This window comes from Myodes glareolus, chromosome 25, assembly GCF_982192425.1.
Source record: "Myodes glareolus chromosome 25, mMyoGla1.1, whole genome shotgun sequence".
NCBI lineage: Eukaryota > Metazoa > Chordata > Mammalia > Rodentia > Cricetidae > Myodes > Myodes glareolus.
The window spans coordinates 5051940-5066945 of NC_142050.1; the positions used below are offsets into that span (position 1 = coordinate 5051940).

General features: G+C 42.3%; 1 protein-coding gene across 3 annotated transcripts in view; it reads right to left on the bottom strand.

Moving 5' to 3' along the window:
* Slc25a13 (solute carrier family 25 member 13) overlaps positions 1-15006 on the bottom strand; it is a 176074-nt gene that overhangs the window by 90861 nt on the left and 70207 nt on the right. For all 3 annotated transcript variants that reach the window (XM_087901791.1, XM_087901789.1, XM_087901792.1), the window contains one exon: positions 1444-1583. In XM_087901791.1, the coding sequence (XP_087757917.1) occupies positions 1444-1583 (140 nt within the window). The remainder of the gene's footprint in view (positions 1-1443; positions 1584-15006) is intronic.

Genomic DNA, 15006 nt, shown 5'->3' on the forward strand with positions numbered 1-15006 from the left:
TCCCAGCTCTGCCTCCCTCCCCTGCATCTGGAAATGTCTACAGCAAGGAAAAGAACCAGATGAGCTGAGATGCCAACAAAGAAGTGAAGACTAAAGAACTAGAGGTGATTTCTCAGGCAGCTCTCCCCCAGGCTCAGAGAGAAAGACCCTGAAGACTAACACCCACCATGGGATTTTAAGTAATAGATTTTAGAAAAGAAATGTGATCGCTGGAAGAAACAAAATGAGTTAATAAAAATCCGAAAGAAATTAATTCCTTTTGGAGATTTGTGTACCAAGAGATATTGACCCCCCCCACCCCCACCAGAGACTAAACATTAATGTGGAAATTTAAAAAAAAAAATAATTGACACTTTTATAGGAAAATCAGTCATAATTATAATTTTATTTTTTACTTCATTTTTAGTTAGTCTAGAAGAGATGATATTCATTATAGGATTATCACAGAATAAGAACAGTATAATTGTATTTTAAAATACTGTTAGGCTGATCTCATCAGTGGTCCAACGATCCAATCACAACAGAGGGGAGGAAGAAACAGAAGGATCTAAGCTAGCTTAGGAGAGGAACTGGGAAGGCAGTAAATTCCCTCTCACAGCAGGTGTAGCCTACCATGGCCACCCAAGGCAGCAATCTCCAAATCTCTAGGGACAGTTTCTAAGACTGCCTGGATGATTTCAATATGCAGCAATTGGGGGCTTGGAGGCTTAATCTACTTAAGACCTCAGAGGGAACAACTTTACAGTTGGAGGCATCTGCTAGCTTTCTCAGGAAAACACAGTACTGGAGCATAGTGGGACACCTGGGCACAAATCCCAATGCAACTCTGATTCTGCTCTTAAGGAACAACAAATGCTCTTAGGCTCTGGGACGTCTTTCCAGCCTACGGTTTTGCCTTCTTTGACGTGGTAACCTTTAGGGCATCATTTCACACTCTCAAACAGGAAGAGGTCCATGTAATTCTACATTTTCAACAGACTGAAAAGGAAATACTTCTAAATTTCTAGTCTTACAAACTTGTGGTGAATTGGGCTTCAGGACAAAAACAAGAAATTATACTGAATTATTTTTTTCCTTCTCACTTTTCCACTTTTTAAGACTAAGACTTCAGGAGCAGGAGAGATTACTCAACCGTTCCATGGGCTGCAGGTTTGGTTCCCAGCACCGACAAGGCAACTAACTCCCAACCATCTATAACTCATCCCAGAGAATCCAAGGCCGTTTCCTGGCTTCATCAAACAATGCACACGGTTGCACAGACGTTTAGTAAAAACACCCATATACATAAATTACAATTGTTAAAAAAAAAAGAGATATTGGCAGAACAAAAATACAAGTAAGACCTTTAAAATAAGATCTTCTGATATATTATCAGAAACTTTAAGAAAAAAACAATTCAGGGTAAAAATATCTGGTAATTAAAGAAAAAAGAATTAGACCCACCAGCAAAAACTGAGTGAACTCCGCATATGTAAGGTGTCTCTGCCTTTCTTTTCCAAAGTGTAGTTGCACAAACTCTGAATCCCAGTTAAACGGAATATGCTGGTGAATTGTAGTCTGTCCAAACACGTGCTTAACATCCTCTGAAAAACAAAAAATAATGGTGAAAATAAAGGAAGTTGGAGTCTTTCTTAGATGAACTCAAATTAGCATTGCTACTTAAAAAGTAACTCATGGATGACGATACAAAAAAAAAACCAGCAGAAACAGAAATCACAAAATCCATGAGAATCCTTGAAATATTAAAGGTAATAATCTTACCAAATGGGAAGAAAAAGCTATGTGAAAAGCTAATTTTTTACCTCATTTGTTTTGCTTCAACACATAGTAGACGGGATTTAACCGTTAGCGGCTGTGGTGGCTTGAATGAGAAGTGTCCCTCATAGGCCCACATATTTAAACACCTGATCCCCCACAGGTGATGCTGTGTGGGGAACTTAAGGAACTTTTAGGGGGCGGAGGCTTGCTGAAAGAAATGTGTCACTGGGGGCAGGCTGTGAGGGTTTATGTCTCCCTCTCTCTGCTTCCTGTGTGTGGATAAAATATGATCAGCCAGCTTCCTGCTTCAGGCATCTGAAATCATCCCTTCCCCTCAGACTCTCCGTCTGGAATCATAAGCCAAAGTAAGCTTTTCTCTGGAAGTTGCTTTTAGTCATGGTGTTTTATCTGAGCCACCAAAAAGTATCTCACACAGAAGCAGAAGAGCCAGATAGAAGACTCAATTAACGTAACCACAACAAATAAAGTTTCTTAAAGATTCAGACCCCAATAAAAGAACTGAAGCATACGTTCAACACCCGAGGCTCCATTTGAGCAGGAGCCAGTGGTAAATTCTTCAAGCTCACCCTGCGGTAAAAGTCAAGAAGTAAAGCCAGCAAGCAGTCTTGAGTTTTTAACTTTAATCCCCGCTCCTGCCCCGACAAAACAGGGTCCCTCTGTGTGGCCCTAGCTGTTCCGGAACTCAGAGATCCACCTGCCTCTGCCTCCTGAGTGCTGGGATTAAAGGTGTGCACCACGACCGCCCAGCATAACTTTCAATTTAGCGGGGGTGGGGGGTGGGGTGCTGGAGAGAAGTTCAGGTAATTCCATTTCAAGTTGTGCTACTCAGTGTACTGGCTCTACTCGCGTCAGCTCCCCTTCGAAGAGGAGCCTGGAGGGAGGCTCACTTGTAGAGCACCTGCTGAGCTTTGGGGGAGGGGGCAGTATGGTGCATGTGTGTGTACACACAGAGAGGTATAGGAAGACTAACACAAAATAATAAGAAAGTGATTTTTCTAAACAAAGTATTATTTAATTACTAGTTTCCACCCATGATGACAATGTGTCTACAGAGAGTGATGAGAAAACACAGGAGGATACTGCTGGATTTTCTCCTTGTCTACACCTGATTCAATGTTTCTGTCAAAGGTGCTCACTTTTATAAGGAAACTAAGCCTGTTCCTTCTATTCCCCCTTTTCAAAGGAAGTAAGAGAAAAAGACGAAGTTCTCGAATCCTCTTAGGGTGCCAACATCCCTTGTACTCGTTTCTGCTGCTTTCCCCAAATTTCCTGCTTCCACCTCACTGTGCCCACAAAATTTTCATTCCATGTTTTTAATGGTTCCAAAAAATTTTACTTGTTATGAAAATAGCAAGGCCACCATCAGCATATGGTTGTATGTGTTTGCACAGTGGGGGTAATAAAAATCAAAATTATGCTGGGCAAATATTTTATAAATGGTGGTTAAAAAAACCTCAGGCTGACCATGGTGAGGACAATAAAATAAAAATTTTAAAGTACAATCTTCAAATTTTCTTAGAGAGAGGGGGGTCTATAAGGGAAATAACATAACCAATAATTAAGACTTAAAAGAAAAAATTGGTAGAGAGGAAGAAAGGTACCCAGAACATCTGTGCAGGTTCAATAAAATTAATTAGTTGAGAGATTCCCTCTGTACTGAGAAGCCTCTGAGTTGAAATTCAAATGTCCAAGGCTCTAATGCTACTAAATAAAACAGCCACCATTTCTTGGGTGCTCACCAAGTGACAGGGTTATTTATTCTAATGGCTCCAGCCAGACTTCCTTCTGCAGCAAAGCATCCTAAAATAGCTTACAGTCCCTGCCCAGTAGTGTGCTCGCACCTCGGCATGGAGCAGGCCAGGGAGATTCAGCAAAGCCACCAGTCCGCTGCTAATCGATTCATCAGCAAATAAAAGAGCAGCCACACAGAGATGACAAGGACACCAGCGGAAACCGCACAAGAATTCGCTTTCACACCTTAAATACACTGGAAAGAGCTCTCAAACAAGAACTCAGGTAAGTGGAAGACGGCTTCCTGTCATGTAGCAGATGGAAATCATGTTCATGCACATGTTACAGGACAGCTGTCAACAGCATCCTCTTTTGGCCTTCTTTCATGTCTCGAATATATATAGCCAAGACACCCAGGCATTTTAGTGCCCACATGGCCTGTGGAAGAAGAAAATCTAAAGAAAGTAGAAACACACGCTAAAGCTTTTGCCTCCTTTGGAAGGTCTAAAACCCCCTATATATACTTATATCTATACATACACATCAACACATATATATGAGTGTAAATAAATTAATGACTAGGTTTAAAATAGGCTTAATGGAAGGCAGCCAGGAACAGTTCCCAATAGTCAGCAGGTCAAAGACAATAGGTGTCTGAAGCACTAAGGTTTCCCTTATGGCAGAGTGGTTTCTGTAATCGGCGTATGGCAGTCTATTGGCCGTGGTGCTCATCCTGAATCCCTCTTCCCAGTGCCTTCAGGTCTATAGCAGCTACTGGAAAATGGATACCATGGGGAGCTAACTGCAACTCCGAACCAGCAGAGCATATAAGCACTGCACCCACTTTTGTGGGAGAAACGTGTACCATGGGAGGTGATGGGCTACACCCAGGTCCAACCCCACGAATTCATCAGGATCAGGTCCAAGGGCATAAGCACTGTGCGAGGATCTCCACAGCAAGGAAGCAGAATTTGAAGAAGGAAGGCACAGAAATAGGAGAGAAAAGCTTTTGGCTTCCAATACCAGCTCTACATACTACCATAAATTTATTCAGGTGCTCGCCTATGAGTTCTGAAGCAAGAAGCAAAGTTTGTTTCTTCTGGGGCAAATTAGAGGTTCAGACAAAGTATCTGAGCCCAAAGTCACCCTGAGAGGTAACAGATCCTGGCTGCAGATCATCAAGGCATTTCCATAGCCTGCCCACAGCAAATACTGACAGTTTTAAATTCCTAAGATTTGCTGCTACACTTACAGGAAAAAGGAAATAATGTTCTGGGAGGAACACAGCCTTCCTCAGTGTATAGACGGTGGGAAGGCAAGAACTAGAGTCATGATTTGACACCCAGCTCAGATCCTACAAAACTTTATGGTCACCCTCCTGACCTCATATCATGATTAGCACTCGCTGACTGCACTTGCCAAGCAAGAAGACTGGTCACAGCTAGGAATGTGCAGAGCCCAGAAGGTTCTTTCTGTTCACCTTCCCATCTAATGGGCTCTTAGGAGACTTTCAAACATTCATTTCTGCCATCCAAAAAACACACAGCATTTTCTCCAAAATTATTTTGAGACCATAAATCTGAACATTTTGTTCCGCCTCAGCAAATGGCTGGGGGTCATTCATTTTCTAAAAGTTTTGCCTTCAGGTTTACAAACAGAACTAATACCTGTAAGGGAAATACAATAGGTTTGTGGCATTTATCCCTCACTTTAGAAAACACAAAAATGCTGCCCCAGGAAGGATTCTCCTTAGGGGTACAGATATCTTTCTCATCGAACCATCGACTGTCTTAAGTCTCCAAGTCTTGTGTGGCAACAAGGAGAGTATGCCTCGTCTGACAGCTAGGAAGTGGAATATGAAGAAACAAAACAACGTGGGTGGATGTCCAATTAAGCTCCACACTCTGTCTTCCCTAGGCGAATGGGCTTTACCATAAAAGACTCCTGGAATTCAACTTAGGACTGCCCTATGACTAAGCCCTCACCATTTCCAGACCTTTCCAGTATTTTCTAGAGCTAAGATAAAGGTGTTTTTGTTTGTTTCTGTTTGGTTTTGATTTTTGAGATTTATTTATTTTTATTTCATGTTTATGGGTGTAAGGATATTTTCCCTGCCATGTCTGTATAACATGTATGTGCAGCGCTCTCAGGAGCCAGAAGAGGACACTGGATCCTGTGGGACTGGAAGTATATAGAAAGCTGTGAGCCACTATGAGGGTTCTGGGGATCGAACCCAGGACCTTTGGAAGAGCAATAGCTAGGGCCCTTAATCTCTAAACCATCTCTACAACCGCTAACCTTAAGTCTTAGGGAAGAAGAAAAAGCTTAAAACTTTTCTGCCATTTTGTTGCTTACTTGGCTTATAACTCAACAGCTGAGAGCTTTCTGGTATATTATTACCCCATTACTTACTTCAAAGGAGTGATAAGGAGGTGGAGGTTTCTCCTAGTATAAAACATGACCCTAACATCAGATCCATGACCCTAAAATCAGTCAAACACAGAAGGCAAGCTGAACTGGCTGCAGAACGGGAGTACAGCGCAGGGCCAGGGTGCTGATGCTCCAACCCTTGTGGGGTGATCCCCAAGGTGAGGAACTGCTCCTACTTCACAACTGTTGCTACTTCGTAACTGTAGTTTTGCTACTACTATGAATCATGATGTAAATATCCGTGTTTTCAGATGGTCTCAGGAGACCTGTAAAAGGGTCATTCGACCCCCGAAAGGGTAGTGACCCACGGGCTGAGAACCACTGGTTTAGATTAGACAGAGGCATGCTTTCCTAAGCTCAGCTACTCTACCTAAAAGTGAAAGCAAGTAGAACACTTATCTTCCAAAACATAATCATTGCTATTTCAGCTTGTGGCAAACATTTGGAAGGCCTATTGCTCAGACCAGATCAACAAGCAATGTGATGTTAAGTCAAGACTTTACCCAACAAGCTTAAGGGTCCTCTGAGTTTATTTATGGGAGTTTTCTCCACTCTTGACTTTCCGGCTTAACGTCACTACACTTTCTATATTGTAAAAACATAATTACAATGGACAGGGTGATGCTGGTCTCTAAGCCCAGCATTCAGAAGACTGAGGTCAGATGATCGCAAATTTGAAGGCAGCTTGGGCTACATAGTGAGATCTGGCCGTAAAATTGGTGAAAACAATTACAAAGTAGCAATTGTTTCTTTCCTGAAGATGAATGGCCACATATCCTTAAATGACATATACATTCCCTCCAAATCCTAGCAGCCTTCTAGCAGAAACACAGTAGTCTATGATAGATTTAAGATGTTTAAAAGCTGCTTCACAATCATTGCTCTTCACACACACACACACACACACACACACAGAGAGAGAGAGAGAGAGAGAGAGAGAAAGAGTCCCAAGGATGCTACTAAGAAGTCATTCATACTAGTAAGCCAGTATGGCCAGATCAGAGATCATCATACAAAACTCAATTGTATTTTTTACATATATGAAATAACAATCCAAAAACAAAATTAAGGAAACAATCCCATATACAATATCTTCAAAAAGACAACAAATTTAATAAAAAAGATGGGGAAAAATCTCTTCTCTAAACACCATAAACTGCTACTGATTAGAGGAGCTAACATTATTGAAATTTCCACCAGGGTTGTGGCTTATCCTAGAATCCAGCACTCAGGAGCCTGAAGCAAATACCATATAGAGATTCCCTCATAAAATCCTAGCTGGCTTCTTAAGGAAACAGAAAATCTGATTCTCAAATGCATATAAGAACTCAAGGATTTCCGAAGAGCCCAGGAAATACAAGATCAGAGTTGGTTTCCGTAAGTACAAAATTACAGCAAACCAAGACTGTGGTTACAGCACAGGATAGACTAAGAGAAAAACAAAATGAGGCAAGAACCAAGATCTAAAGTCAAGCATGTGTGTTTGCCACCAGTAGATTCCAACAAAGATGACTGACAATCCGACAAGAAAAATGAGTCTTTACAAGGGACAGGCACAAGTGACTTCTACCGGCAAAAGAACCAACTCCATCTCTGACCTCCTACTCAAGACAGATCAGAAACCTAAATGTAAGAACTAGAGCTATGAAGGAGCTAAGATGTAAAGATATGGGTATAAATAATAAAGGCACGGTCCTGGTGGCGGTGGATTAGAAAATAGTTGACTATGGAGAAAAAAGGAAAAAAAAAAAACTGGAGAAATTGAACATTATCCAAACTTTTGTATTCTTCTCCAAAACGCAAAAATAACTTCTAACTAGGGGTGGTTTAGAAATCATGCCTGATAAGGAACTCTAGACTCTCACAACTTAGAAATGAAGACAATTTCACTTTCTTTTTGGTGGTGGTGGTGGTGGTGGTGGTGGTGGTGTGTGTGTGTGTGTGTGCCTGCGTGTGTGAAGAGGCTGGAGGGGTCACATTCCCTGGAGCTGAAGCTATGGACAACTGTGAGCTGCCTGTTGGACTAGAATTTGGGGGCAGGGCCAAGAACAATATGTGCTCCTAACCACTGAGGCATCTCTCTGGCTCTGACAATTCTCCTTAAAATGGACAAAATATAAAAGGACAGTTTTAAAATGGAAAGAGCTGAGCAGCCATTTGTTCAGAGTGACATAAAATAAGTACATGAAAAGGTTTAACGTCATTAGCATTAGGAGGATGAAGACCAACAACTAACACTTAACAAGGGTAGCCATAGCTAAGAGGACTAAAACAAGTGTTGCCAAGAATGTGAAGAAACAGAAACCTCAAAAACTGGTGGAAATATAAAATGTCACTGCGGAAAAGAGGTTACACCCAGAGTAAATGTATGACCTAACAATGCTATGTCCAAGTGTGTAGTCATAAGAAATGAAGCTGCATAGCCATACACAGTATGTATGAGTGTTCATAGCAATATTATTCATTGCCCAAAACAGTAACAACCTATGTACTCCGTAACTGATAGGCTAAACAAGTGCTAAATTCAACAATTTAAAAAGGAATAATTATATGTTAATATGTGGACAAGTGAGCTAATGTGTGGGTGAGCCTTGTAAACATCATATTTAAAAAGTCTGTACTAACTAACAGATCCCATAGCCCATGAGGTGATTTACATGAAACCCAGCAAGATGGTTCAACAGGTGAGGGCACCTGTCACCAAGCCTGATGACCTGAGTTCAACCACCAGTTCCCACAGAGCAGGAGAGAAGTGAGTCCTGTGTGTGTGTGTGTGTGAGTGTGTGTGTGTGCGCGCGCGTGCGTGCGCGCACACACACACACTAATCACAATAGGACATGCAATAAATAAACATTAAAAAACAATGCCAAGAACAAATTGATACAGACAGGAAGTAGGTTAAGGGTTGCCTTAGACTAGAAAAATCCACAGAGCCAATAGGGTGTTGAGGGGGAATGGTTAACTGCTAACAAATACAGGTTCCCTTACGGTGAAGAAATGTTCTAAATTTCCAAGTGTTGGTGGCTGGGCAATTCTTTGACTGTGCTTAACGCCAAAGAATTATGCAGCTAGGAAGAGTAAATGGGAGTGTTTGAAATCTCAATAAAGCACTTTTAAAAAATAAGTGCCTGCTACAGATTCTCCTTCGACTAATTGCTATCACTGGGGAAACTGCTTGACTCAATACTCAGTCATTAAAGTGAAATAAAATACCTGTCGTGGAGAGTTATTTGAGCTGAGCGGGCCTACTGCAATGTTCTGCACATAGGAGGTGAGGTGACCACTAAAATGGAAAACTCCAAAACCAAAAGACTTAATTATATTAAATATTATTTGGGCACTAGATATTTACAGATAACTTTTTTAAATCAAGCAGTGAGGTTTGGAAATATCATAGCTCACACATCTCTCAAAAGACACCAGTTTTCCTGCAACATTTAAAATCCATCCTTCCTTGAGCTCAGAAGCTGAAATTTTGAATGAAAAGTGATAGAAATCTACGTAATTTTCTATTATGTTTCTTAAAGTACGAAATTAAGAAAGATTAAGAACCTCCACTCTTTACTTTGAAGATCTTTCAAATACTAGAAATATTTAATTGGCAAATTACTTGCACATGCCATTAAGTGGTTAGACTGAATTTGTTTTTACAAATTCTATGGGCTCTTATTCCTTAACCTCCACCACACTATAATCTGAAATCAGCAAGGTCTTCACTTATGCAAATTTTAACTTTCTACATCTTTGTTTCCATACAGAATAACTAAATTAATGCTCTTTAATTTGTAGAAGATTCACTTTTTGAAGCTTCAAATCAGTGAAAACGAGTTTCCCATTAAGATAGAAAAAGATTCATCAAGCTATATTATTCCAAACACTAAACCATAATGTCTCTCCTATTGATCCTAAAAAGTCTATTAATACAATAAATACAAAAAGGATGTTTCTGTTAAACACCACAGTGAGCCCTTGTAAGGGACAAGAGAACTGTAGCACACCCTCACCTTCTCTCTGAAGGGTTCTTAATCCTCAAACAAAACTTGTGCTGTTTCTGTGAGAAGGAATATCTCACCTGCTGACAGGGCTAACAACAGCTGACATGGACATGGCTTCATCAACTGCATGAGAGACAAATTTCAACTGGCAAGTTAAGGAACACAATGGATGCAGACTAGCTCGGTCATGTGACCCGATGTCATGGTTGTCCTTTCAAACCCTTCTACCAAGTGCCTTTTATACTAATCACAGTCAAGGGTCTGAAGAGGAAAGAGTATGCCGGCTACAACTGAAGCTCACTCAAGGAATGTCTAGGAAGGAAACAGATGTCATTAAAACAGAGAGCATGGCGTACTCCACATAAAGTGAGTTTTCTATAAGATCTTGCAAAGTTGTCTATTGTTAGCTTGAACACACATGGAGCATGCAGTGGTGATGCCGATCTTTAAACACACACACACACACACACACACACAGTTAATCTGAGTTCTACTGAAGCCACCTATGATGTCATCATATTTAGCAGTCAAGTGTAATTTAAAACTCTTCCAGTTTTACGCCTTGAAAGGAATAGAGCTGCCTAACTGAAGGTCATGTGACATTCCGGAGAGAAGACTCTTGGGGTGCCAGAAAACAAGCTGTGCTTTCTATGAAACCAGTCACCTTTCCCCCACTGAACTCTCACGCATGGGAGAATAAATGACGTCTGCCATTGTGCGCCTGAAGTGTGAACTATGTTCCCTAGGAGAGCACGTTCAAAACACATTCACAAGCTTCACACCCAAGCATTCGGAATCAGTCCATGGAAGCTGGAGCCAGAGGGCCCACAGTCTTAACAAGCACCATGTGCAGCCACAGGAACAATCCAGGGTCAGCCTCACAGATAAGAACTCTATTCAAAACCAAGGTGTCTGCAAATGGTGAGGCATAACACACCATAAATCACAATAGTGCAGGCTGGTGGACAATGTGGCCAAAAGGCAAAGGGCCACAGCGATTTTAGCTCAAGATATAAATGGCCTGTCACATGCTCAACCTCGATCAACAGCAATGAGGCCAAGTGAGCGACTTTCCATGTATCCGCTAGGAAAAGTATTTTTCTTATAGTCGAATAAGGTCAGCAGCCTTCACATGCAAAGTAAGAAGTCACCTGAGACGGTGTTAGGCAACAGCAGACTGTGGTCAGTCTCAGCCATGTCGGCTTTAATCATTCGCCAGTCGATTAGCATTATCTTTCATCACCGATGAGGAGCACAACCGAAATTTGTAAACAGTGTAAGAATCCTAATTCACTCCGTAAATGTGAGCATAATAACTGCACTGCTTAAAAAAATTCCTAAGCTAGTTTCCTTAGACGGATGCTAGCAAAAATAATTTTCTCACAAAAGCATTACCATACATTTAACCCTACTTAAGGGCTTCCGAGCAGATGTGCCGCGAAAGCACACCCACAGTGAGCCCATATTAGTAGGAAACTGCTTTATTTCAATTAAAATGTCTAACTATCCACCCCCAACATATACCTAAACTGTAATTTTCTCTAAGAACTTCCAATATGCTCTTGATTTTGTTTCCTTTATCAACCTATCAGAGCAAATCTGCCTTGCAACTGTTGGAAGAAATCAGTCATTAGCAGCAAGATTACAGCGAATTTTCCAATTTAGAAAAACTGTATTTTTATCTCTCTCATACTGAAAGAATAATGGTATAATTTTACTATTTTTAAATGAGCTGTACAGTTTAAAATAGTCAAATTTCCCCACAACTCCAAGCTTTAGGATTTAGTGCTAGCAGCTCAGCTTTCTGGCTCCACACCTTTCTAAGAAGCAACAAACTCTCTTCGGCTTTCATCTTGCGCACACACAGGCACGAACACACTCCCATGTGCACAGATGGATGGGCTGACAGATGGACAGAAGGATGGTAGGGGCCCCCAATCTAATCTCTCCATACCCTTGCGTAGAACGGTTAACCTCCAGGCCTGCGGTTAGCTAAGAATGACTTCACGTGGATGTTGTGATTTCCTCTTCAATTGACATCCCTCCATCTTCTCAACGAGCCTGCCCTTTTTAAGAATGTCCCTATTTTTAAAATGGAGTGATGAAGTAGCAAAAGGTACAATATTTTAGCCATCTGAGCATGGGCGATTCTCAAATTACCCCACCAACCGGAAGCGCTCTCCGATACTACTATCTTTCAAAATTGAAGCCATTACGGTCAATCGTGCAAATCCGTATTTAGCTTCTCGTAAATAGCAGATTTTTGACCCAATGAACTGGAACAGCTTTTGAACAGTGTCTGGGCTGCCAGGACGCTCCAGCCCAGGCACGTCACTATCAACGTGGAGGAATCTGCTTTCAGAACTCACGCTGCTCTTACCTGGAACCTTAGCCCCGTTGCAATAGGTGGGAGAGTAGGAATCTTCACCCCCAAATAAAATCTACTTACTGTAGGGCACAACGTTTCTCTCAACAAAATAAACATCACCTTTGTGAAATGGCAAATCTAAAGTCAGTATGAACAAAAATAGTCACAAACGGATTCCTTTTACACAGAACTCTTAGGACTGTGCCTCACGTTTCCTGTCTCGGCCTACACTGGGGATGTCCCAGTCCTCTATAAAATCGCCTTTACCTGAAATGTGTGAGCTCCCCTTGAACAGTCCATGTACCCATCCTGCTATCTCTCATCCCTTCCTGCAATCTCCCCTGCTGGCTGTTGCAATGTATTCCCTATGTCATCTAGAATGCTTGTTGTTGTTGTTGTCCCAGTGAGCACTGATTTCATGTCTGTCACGGTGGGGATTCAGGGACAGACTCTACACGGATCCAGTATAGTGTGACACAAACACAGGACAGAAAGGCCATGTTCAAACTTTTGTTTCCCAAAAGCTTGCTTAAGCAACGTTAAAACAGATTTCCTCCTCCTGCAGGACTTCTCAGTGCCTTAAAAAGCTTGAGCTTTTCTGACTGTCTTAACAGCGACTTTGCCACATGGCCCTTATTAATATGCACAGGAAACGTTGTCAAATTAAACATCTTTTGATGTAAAAATTAAAGGACAACGTCACTGTGCTTTCTAATAACAGGACATGCCTGGACTGGTTTCTGAGGCTTGTCTTTTTCTGGTTTGGAGGCAGAGTCTCACTGTCTCTGGCCAGGAACTGGCAAGGTAGCCAGCTGTTCTACTCACACATGAGAGGTTCTATCTCCCTGCTTCACACATACAAAGGTCACAGACAGATATGGTTGAGGCCTTGCCCTACTCAGCCTCACCACACACACACACACACACACACACACACACACACAATTTCAAGCATCGTCATGGCCCTGAAGCAGTGCTATGAAGAACCAGAACCAGTTCCCAACTACTTCTCCTATAAGATAAACTCCTGCCCCGCATCCTGTAGCTGATGTTAGGTGGTTTCTCCTCCCTCAAACGCCCCTTGGGTCTCTAAATCTTTTAATCTCATCCTGTACCCAAATCCACCTTCTCACGCTGAGGCGGCCTACTCGAGTGGCCTCGATCCTCTCCACCACACTGTGCTCTTTTCCGTTCCATCGGAATGCAGGGAGGAAGTGTTCCTCCAGTTCACTGCTCAGTCTCCAGCCCTACAACTTGGTGTATTCAGGAGTTAACTCTGCTCCATTCATTCACAGTATTTGAGTCAGTGGCTTGAACCACTGACGTGCTAAAGCCCTCCCTCAACTCCCAGACTCTGGGTCTAAGCGCCTAGATGCTTATTTAGAAAGCAATGGGCATGAACTACCGCAAGAAAAATACAGAACCCTGTGCCTGCCACTTGGTCCCAGCCAGTCTTCCCCTTGCGCTCCAGCTTCCTATCGGGTCTGCACACTGACCGCACCATCACTCTCTTCTGGGCTCGCTCTCCTTCGTCCTCTCTAACACACCACATCCAACCTACTGAAGCACCCCAGAAGTTGTCTTTTACAAATAAACCCAGAATCTGGGTCAGCAAGATGATCAAGAAGGTAAAGTCACCTGACAGCGTGAGTTTGAGCTCTGGGAATCACACGGTGAAAAGAAAAAACTGACTCCCCAAAGTCTCCTGTGGTGTGGGCATGTATGTACATGTATGTACATGTATGTACATGTATGTACGCGCACACACACAAGTAACAAAACAGACCCAGAATCTAAGCAGCCTCGCTGACCCCACCACTTCCTCAAGCCCTCTGTGTCAGTCAACGTAAGATCCCAGGTTACTCCTCTCTCAAAACAAAAATCAGGATGACCCTGTTCACCACCAGCCAGATCTGTCTCTCTGCTGATAGGAAATCCAGCAGCAGCTTCCCACGTTCACCAGCAGAATCCATTCCCTCCCTCCTCTGCAGTGTTCAACCAAACGTTCATTCTCTACTTCTCCTCATGGGTTCCTCCTGCCTCACTTGATTCTCATGGGTTCTCCCCTCTGCTGCTCAAATATTCCACGCACACCCCCACCTTAGCATCTGGCCCATGGCCATTCTTTCTTCCTGGGAAAGTGGCCTCCACCATTCCAAATCTTTGTATCTCTCCATCTTTCCAAGTCATTCTGATTGGGCTAAGGATGCTGTGGTGGCCTGATTAAAAACAGGCCTACCATAGGCTCACATACTTGAACGTTTGGCACAGGGATCGTGCTGTTCGGAGAGGCTATGGAATCTGCAGGAAATAGAGCCATGAATGATATAGCAGATCTCTGCAACTTACTTATCATGCCTGATAGAAATTTTATGCCCTTTGATTTGGAATTTTCCATCACCTCCAGCCCCCAGTAGCTACACTACTGCGTAGGATTACTATGCCTTCAGTTCTGCAGGACCTGTCGACCTGAAACTGGCCTTTTTCACTTGGCTTATCCTCGTGGTTCTTCATGTTACAAATCCCATGGATTCTCTTTTAACCAAATTAACACTGCATTCAATGAATAGCTTTCATTTTGTTAATCAGGGGCTACTAGTTATTCGGGCTAGAGTGAATATTATCACCGAGTGCTGACTATCAGTCCACAATCCTGATTCCAATTCTTTTGACTAAGTAGCCAGAAATGACTGCCGGAGTGT